At 41.2% G+C, this 9,190-nt stretch overlaps 1 protein-coding gene across 1 annotated transcript; it reads left to right on the top strand.

Moving 5' to 3' along the window:
• Positions 1-6,745: 6,745 nt before the first annotated feature.
• On the top strand, positions 6,746-7,852 carry LOC310826694 (olfactory receptor 5V1-like; the record flags this gene model as incomplete). The annotated part of the gene is made up of 1 exon (XM_083701848.1): positions 6,746-7,852. One exon carries the CDS (start codon positions 6,746-6,748, stop codon positions 7,679-7,681), a length of 936 nt encoding a protein of 311 aa, XP_083557974.1. The 3' UTR covers positions 7,682-7,852.
• Positions 7,853-9,190: the final 1,338 nt, after the last annotated feature.

Here is a 9,190-nt window from a genome sequence, read left to right as displayed (position 1 = left end):
AATGGTTAGGTTCTGTCTTTCCTATCCTTCAATACTCTCAGGATATGATGGACTTCTGAGCACATTATTGACTAATACTTGATTGATCCTTTGAGAGGCAAAGCAAATTAAGTCTTGATATCAGCCCTGGTCCAGATTTTTCTCAGTTTCCACAGGACATATTTTAAGGGAGTAGAATACACAGCCTTTAAAAGGGTTTATCCTGGGCATTTAAACTGTTGTTTTCATAAAGAATATAAGTCTAAAGCCATGACTGTTTTTGGTGTTCAAATTAGTTTTCACTGAAGATTCCATGGGGTTAGTTGTACATTTGTGGGTTCACACTAGTTCACAGTCTTACACCTGGAGTAACAGCAGCAGCAACAACAACAGGCCTTAATATTTGTGAGTACCGATGGTTCAAACTCCTTGCATCAAGGAATTCTGGAATCAGGAGCTTCAATCTGTCTTCATGTAGTGCCTGAGAGTAAGTCCACTTGAATGCAGTGGGAGTTACTTCTGAGTGTAAACATTTTATAAAAGATATTTGCTCCAATTCTTCCTTTGTTTATCTTTTACTCTCACTATATGTAATTCCCCCTGGCACTGTAGCCCCTATGCTGTAACTCATCTGCATCTAGACTGTATGCTCCTTGACTCAGCACCACTCTTGCTCATGTTTCTCTGAAAGGTGTCATGTATCCTAATAGAGTTATAAAAGTATACCTAAACAATTCAATCTTCTTAATACAAATTGATAATGTTTGCAGATGATATTATTCTGTTCATCACAAAACCTCACAGTTCTGTTCCAATATTACTGCAAACCATAGACGTTTTTGGCAATATCTGTGGATATACTATATACCTGGTCCAAATTGGAGTTGATGTTAATAGGAAATAACCTTTTTGGTTCAACCATTTAAACAATACTAATTTTGTATTTGCATAGACAACATTAAATGAAACATGTTTTTTCATTGTCCTATATTGAAATATTTTTGGCAGAAGGTAACTGAAACTATCAGAACTGTATGGAAAACCTTACATTTACAGAGCAAAATATCCTTTTGAATTATATACACAGCACATGGAACCTTACAAAGGGACAATATGAGTGGACTCTTTGTGCCCTTACCACAGCAAAAAGACTGATTAATTGGAAAAATAAAAATGTGGCTCCCTTCTACAGGGATTGAAGACTTCCACAAACTCACAGTATATGAACAACTTGCATAGAAACGCAGACTTGCCATAGACAAATTTAATGATATTTGGAGTCCATTCTTACAAATACTGTAATAGGTTAAGATCTGGTGAAGTACAATACAGTGGTACCTCTACTTACGAGCACCTCTGGTTACGTATCATTCGGGAACTTGTGGCTGTCATTTAGGAGGTGGTGCTTTCTTGGTCACTCTGATCTCTTATGTCTATATCATCTCTACTATCTTGTGTATGCAGTCTGCTGAGGGAAGGCGCAAAGCCTTTTCTACCTGTGGTTCCCACCTGACTGTGGTTTTCCTGTTTTATGGGACCACCATTGCCATCTATGTTTGCCCCACCTCCAGCTATTCACCCAAACGGGACAGAATTGTTTCTATGTTGTATGGGGTTGTTACTCCCATGCTAAACCCTATGATCTACAGTCTGAGGAATAAGGATGTTAAGAGGGCCTTTGTCAAAGCATTTCACTTCCAAACATTTTCATGAAGTGGCTAAATTCTCTTTTTTCTGTCCTTCAGTACTCTCATAATATGTTTGGCCTCTAATCACATTCTTGACTAATATTCAACTGATCGATTGAAAGGAACTAAAATCTGGTTGATATCCTCCTCAGTTTCCACAGGACATCTTTTAAAGAGCATAATACATGGCCTTTTGTTTTGATATAGGGTAAAGCTTTGACACCATGACTGTTTTTGCTGCTCTGATTTGTTTGCATTGAAGCTTGAGTGGGTTAATTGTGCATTTGTGGGTTCACACTAGTGCACAACATTACATCTGGGGTAACAGCAGCAGCAGCAACAACAACAACAACAACAGGCTCCACTATTTGTGAGTACTGATGGTTCAAGCTCCTTGCAACAAGAATGTTTGGATTCAGGAGCTTCAACCTGTCCACACTAACTGTAGCAGCCTTGCCTGAGAGTAATTACACATGAACACAGTTGGAGTTACTCCTGAGGGTTGCAGTGTAAACATGCATAAAATGCATTTGCTCCATTTCTTCCTTTGTTTCTCTTTTACTCTCAATTTATGTAATCCCTTCTGCTATTGTAGCCCCTGTTCCACAACCCACCTGCCTCTAGATTGTACATTCCTTGAGGCAGTATCTCTCTTGCTTATGTTTCTCTGTAAAATGTGTATCCTAACAGAGTTATAAAAGTATACTTAAACAGCTCCATCTTCTCCTCCCACACAAAAAGAATGGGAAGACATTGCTCTTGGAAAAACATTGAACAACTATGTATATTTTAAAAGTGAAGTTGTTGTTGTTGTTATTTATAAAATTTGTTAGCAACTTGCAACCAAACAAACAGACAGGAACCCTCTCACATAGATACATTAAAACCAAGAGGAAAAAGAAATACATTAACAACATACCACCCACTTCTAAATGGCCACCAATAGTTAAAGACCAAAGGCCAGGTTATAGAGGAATTTTCTGCCTGGTAGCTCATGCTTTGCTTGCACATGATCCCAGGTTCAATCCCTGGCACCTCCAAGTAGGCATTTGGAAAATATCCTGCCTGAAACCAGGGGCAGCTGCTGCCAGCCAGTGTACCTGCTACTGAACAAGACGAGTCAGTGGCATAGCTCAGTGGAAGGTTGTTTTCCATGTACCTATCCTTTGAATTCTTTTTAACGATGATAACCAATACCTCTCTTTATATTCATGTCGAGATGTGAAGCAAGCAACTTGTGGTGGCACCATGTTTATACAGTGGTACCTCGGGTTAAGTACTTAACTCGTTCCAGAGGTCCGTTCTTAACCTGAAACTGTTCTTAACCTGAAGCACCACTTTAGCTAATGGGGCCTCCTGCTGCCGCTGCGCCACTGCTGCTGCATGATTTCTGTTCTCATCCTGAAGCAAAGTGCTTAACCCAAGGTACTATTTCTGGGTTAGTGGAGTCTGTAACCTGAAGCGTATGTAACCTGAAGCGTATGTAACCTGAAGCGTATGTAACCCAAGGTATCACTGTATCTCCCCGCCCCCAGGTACATCTGGTGACATAGGTGTCTACTTTTCAGCACTACTTTGTCAGGTTTCTGTAGGGACTTGACTTGATGTGACTAGCTGTAAATTGCTGGTATTCCATCTGATGTACTATACAGGTTGTAATTTTATATGTGAATGTTTTGCTTTTGTTTTAATGGAATTCATGTTTTATGTTGTAAGCTGTCCTGGTATCATTAATAGAATGATGGCCAGACTAGAAATTGAAATCATAATATTAAAAACGCCAAACACTCTTAATGTTACTCAAAAAACTATTCCATCCTTCCTTCCTTCCTTGAATCATGGAATCACTAAATTAAGTCTTCTTGAATTTGCCATAACTTTGGGAGAACTCAGCTACCCTGAATCAGAGTCATAGGATTCAAAACACATTTGGGCCAAGTAAGTTTTTTCACTTGCAACTTCAAGTCAGGAACAGCAAGATGCCCCAGAGACACTTGTCCCAATGTAGACACTTCACCTTAATGCCAGCTCTCCCCATGGCAAAAGCGGGAGTAGAGGGGGGAGAAGGCTTTCCCCTTTTGCCAAATGGCAGTGGCAATATTTCTTATATTATACTTCAGAAGATGTACATTTCTCTTGACTCCACATAAGTTCTTCACATTGCCCTCTCCTACTGTGGTGCTACAGACTACAAGGAAAGCAAGAAAGGCAAGTGGGTGAATTTCATTATACTGGCAATCTTAGGCAGTTGAACATTTTAGGTCTGTAGTGCTGTATTTTTTTAAAGAAATTGGATTCATATTGTATTCATTCAGTGTACTGAAGATCAAAGATCAGAACTCACTGAGACAATGTTGGGCAAGTTTCCATTTCGTAATTAAAAGTCCCCTATCTGTATAATGGAAATGTTGGTGGGAATGTATAGATATATGGTAGGTTTAGTAAATGTTAGTAGCTTTGAATATATTGTTGTCATTACCCACGATTTAAATCTATTTGTGAGAATGTATACTGTAGGTTTAGTGACGGCAGTCCAAAAGTGATATACAGTGGCATATACAGTGGAACCCCATTTTTCGAGTGTCTCGGAAGCCGAACGTTTCGGAACCCGAATGCCGAAAACCTGGAAGTAAATGCTTCCTTTTTCAAACACGCTTCGGAAGTTGAATGGCTTCCACTGTGTGTTTTTCAATTTTCTCAATGGAAATTGCTGACAGCCCATTGAGCCTGAGTTGTCAAACGTTTCAGAAGTTGAACAGTCTTCCGGAACGGTTTACGTTCGACAACTGAGGTTCCACTGTATCAGCTGATGTAGGAATCCTTGAATTTTGCAGAACTGGGCAACATCTTCAGGGCAAAAAGCTTTAGGAGGTGGGTAACCATCAAACAGCCTGCTCAGTGAGCATGAAATGCTAACTTGCTGTCTGGGGTAAGGTGGAGATAGAATGGAGTGAATAGAATGCTATGGCTGGACATTGCAACATTGTGTTGCAGGTCAAACTAGTATATTTGATAAAGTTAATAAATATAGCTGTTAAATGCTAAAAGCAAGATGTGGTGCAATATATATATAACATAGAATCATACAATTGTAGAGTTGAAAAGGACCCCAATAGTCATCTTGTTCAAACGCCTGCAATATAGGAATATCTTTCAGGCTTTGGTACTAATATATTATCCATCATTCCAGTGGTCTCTAAAATTTTGAACAGAATAATTTACATTACATAGTATATGATAGTTTATATTATTAAAGTATTTTCATCAAGTCTGCATTCCTATGCCATAGGATTGTGCAGATCTTCCTCTGCATGATCAGAGAAAGAGAGATATTTCAGTGGATAGGGATGAGGGAGGTCTCCCTTCAGAAGCATACCCTCCAACATTTCTCTGATGAAAACAGGGGTAATAATAATAATAATAATAATAATGTCCTGCCCATCTGACTGGATAGCTTCCAACATATATAAAAACACAATAAAACATTAAACATTAAGAAACTTCCCTATACAGGACTGTATTCCAATGTCTTCTAAAGGCTGTATAGCTATTTATCTCCTTGGCTCGGGGGTTGCATAGCTCCATACCCTCCAACATTTCTCTGATGAAGACAGGGACATCCTAAGGAAAAGCGGGACATTCTGGAATCCAATCAGAAACTGGGATGGCTTCTGTAAATCTAGAAATGTCTCTGGAAAATAGGGACACTTGGAGGGTCTGCAGAAACAGTGGCAAGATCTCTTGCTATTGCTGTTGTGCTCTGAAAGTGGTGAGGAAACAAATAGGGCCTTCTGGGGTTTTACTGGGGGTGGGTAAGGGGTGGTTTCAGATCCCCTGCATCCAATGCTCTGCAACCAACACCTCCCTTGAAGTTAGTGTTTGTACTTTTTCCCAAATGGAATAAATGAGAGGGAAATTTCTTTTTTTAAAAAATATCCCTCTGAAAGGAGAGTAAAAAGGAATATCAACACTGCCAGTGGTGGTTCATGGTGGGTGGTGGGTGTGGAAGCTCAGGGATGATGAACTGGGTCTGCACTAAGAGACAGCCAAGATGGCAAATCATTTCACAGTGAAAAGTAAATATGACCTTGTTTCAAACAATGTTCAATGGAATCTGTATTGATATTTTAGCAACTCTCTTCCACTCAGCTGCCAGTTCCTCTTGGCCTGCTTGGTAGCTGTGTTTGTGGCAGGGTAATAGGTATGGTACAAGTTCTATGTGATTAAAAGTCAAATGGTCTATCTGTTATACACTCCTGCTCACCAAGCCCGTTTACCTACTAACCCCTTTGCAAACTCCTACCTCCACACCTGGCCTAACCCCTTTTTAAGGAGGGCTGGTTGGAGGTGCTTTAGAGAGTGTGGTTTCCCACCTTTAAAGCATCAAGGTTTAACAGAGGAGGTAGCTGCTTCAGAGCTATTTGCCAAACTGTTGAAGCCTCCCCTCTCCATTGAACCTTGCTGCAGTCACATTTTACAGACAGTGCCTCTCATCCTTATTTAAGAAGCTCACTTGGACCATCTTACTGCTCACTCACTCACTCACTCACTCACTCACTCACCTGCCTGTCATTGTGTCATCATGAAGGAGTTGGTGTGGCCACCATGTGAACCACAGCATGACAACAGTGTTATTTTTTTGGATATAGGAAGATATAGACCTACTTATTGTTAGCAGAGTCACTTGAGTAATAGAAGTAGTATCTGGAAAGAAGAGAAACTGAGAATACTTCACTTAGTAAACTGAACAAGAGCAGTATATAATATGAGGAGAAATAAGCAAAGGTTTCTTCATTCAGGCCTAGTACATGCCAAGGAGACATACAACTACACAGGGGGAAAACTCATTCCGAACAACACAGCAAATCAGAACTCAGTAACGATCATAGCATTCTGATTCATTGCAAGAAAACACCTTCATCTCTCCTCTTGGTTGGCTGTCTTACTAATGATGGAATTAACCCTTGGGTTACAAATTGAATGATCCCTGCTCTTTCTCTTCCAACACCTTTAACAAATCAACTTTCTCTCTGTGTGTATTTTAGATATTCTAATTGATTAATTTGATTGGCAGGAAGATGGAGAAAGACAACATCACAGAAACAAAAGAATTCTACCTGATCGAGCTTTCTGATGTTCCAGAAGTGCGGATTTCCCTCTTTCTGGCGTTTCTGCTGATCTACTTGATCACTCTGGCAGGGAATGGGGCAATTATGTTGGCAATAGCAACAGAAGTCCAGCTCCAGACCCCCATGTACTTCTTCCTTAGCAATTTATCTTTCCTGGATATTCTTTCCCCAACTGTCACTGTGCCCAAGATGCTCCAGGTCTTCATGTCAGAGGACAAGACAATATCATTTGCTGGCTGTGTATTACAACTCTTCCTTCTGATTGATTTTGTGGGCACTGAAGTTTTCTTGCTAGCAGTGATGGCATATGACCGCTATGTGGCTATCTGCAGTCCCTTGCACTACACAAACATAATGAGTACACGGCTGTGTATGCAGCTGGCTGCTGGGTCCTGGCTAGCTAGCTTTATCCATGCCTCGGTTCTTACCTCGCTGACCTTCACATTAACTTTCTGTGTGCCCAGCAAAGTTAACCAGTATTACTGTGATATCCCTCCACTGGTTGCAATTTCTTGCTCCTCTACCTACATCTTTGAACTGGTCCTTCTTGTTGTGCCTGGTATTTTAGGAGCTGGTGCTTTCCTGGTCACTCTGATCTCTTATGTCTATATCATTTCTACTGTCTTGCGCATGCAGTCTGCTGAGGGAAGGAGCAAAGCCTTTTCTACCTGTGGTTCCCACCTGACTGTAGTTTTCCTGTTCTATGGGGCGACCATGGGCACCTATGTACGCCCCACCTCCAGCTATTCCCCCAAACAGGACAGAATTGTTTCTATGTTGTATGTGGTTGTTACTCCCCTGCTAAACCCTTTGATCTACAGCCTGAGAAATAAGCAAGTTAAAAGGGCTCTGGTCAAAGCACTTGGCTTGAAAAGATTTCCGTGAATGGGCTTGGTTCATTTTTTCCTGTTCCTCAGTACTATCAAAATGTGTTGTTTAGCCCATTCAGAAATATCTCTCAGACTTGGCCCCAATCCCCAACACTGCACACAGGTCTGTTTTTAAGGGAGAAGGCCACATGGTCTCCTCCCTCTTTCCTTTTCATTTGTCCTGCACAAAGTGAGAAAATCACTTTTGTATGGTGGTCTACATTCCCTCCACGGCTGTAGCAGTAAGCAGGGACAAAGCAAAAGTAGTTAACCTCTCTTTCTTTTACTTTAAGTGGCTATAAGGCTTTAAGCAGGCCTGACACTTGACAAGTCCTCTTGCTCCCTATTGGGCAGGTTGTTGCGGCCTGGCACCATCTCCCTTGCAAAATCCTGTGGCAGTGCTGGGTGCAGGACTTAGTCAGATCATAGCCAGCCTGAAAATTGGCCAATCACAGGCGGGCTGCTGTGCAGGACCTCCCTGGGGGAGGGGCAAACTGCACTAGGGGGATAAATACAGAGCCTGCCCAGGCCTCTTCACGCACTTTGTCTCAACTGTGTAATTCCACTCCATTGGAAATAGGCCAGTTCTGCTTGTTTTGTTATTCTAGAAGTAAAATGTGAAAACTCACCCCCCCGCAGCCATAGGGAATGCAGCAATGGTCTCTTGCTGTTTTAAATGGCACCACCTGTCATGCACAGTAATAATAATAATAATAATAATAATAATAATAATAATAATAATAATTTATTTGTACCCCACCCATCTGGCTGGGTTTCCCCAGCCACTCTGGGCAGCTTCCAACAAAGATTAAAAACACATTAAAATATCACACATTAAAAACTTCCCTGAACAGGGCTACCTTCACATGTCTTCTGAATGTCAGGTAGTTGTTTATCTCTTTGACATCTGATTGGAGGGCATTCCACAGGGTGGGCGCCACTACCGAGAAGGCCCTCTGCCTGGTTCCCTGTAGTTTTGCTTCTCGCGATGAGGGAACCGCCAGAAGGCCCTCGGCGCTGGACCTCAGTGCCTGGGCAAAACGATGGAGGTGGAGACACTCCTTTGGGTATACTGGGCCGCGGCCATTTAGGGCTTTAAAGGTCAACACCAAAACTTTGAATTGTGCTCAGAAACATACTGTTTAAGTCCACAATTTACACAGGGGTTACGCTCCAGGGACATTGCCTAAAGCCAAAATTGTGTATAGTCAAACTCCATTGTGTTCAATGGCAGGTGGGATTGCCAAAGGCATTTTTTCTTGGAACCCCATCTGCCTTCCTTCCCCTTTTTGTTTTTAAAAATTGCCACACACATAAAACTGAATGTGCACAAGTTAAATGCACATAAATTATGGGATTACTGTACTCATTTTTAAAAGAAGAAGAAGAAGAAGAAGAAGAAGAAGAAGAAGAAGAAGAAGAAGAAGAAGAAGAAGATTTGATATCCCATTTTATCACTACCACAAAGGAGTCTCAAAGCGGCTAACGTGTTTCCCTTTTAACCTTTTAGGTACTAATTTGGATA

The sequence above is a fragment of the Podarcis gaigeae genome, assembly GCF_964106915.1.
Source record: "Podarcis gaigeae genome assembly, chromosome: 1".
NCBI lineage: Eukaryota > Metazoa > Chordata > Lepidosauria > Squamata > Lacertidae > Podarcis > Podarcis gaigeae.
Note: the sequence above shows the minus strand (reverse complement) of the source record. Positions and strands in the feature narration are given on the sequence as shown.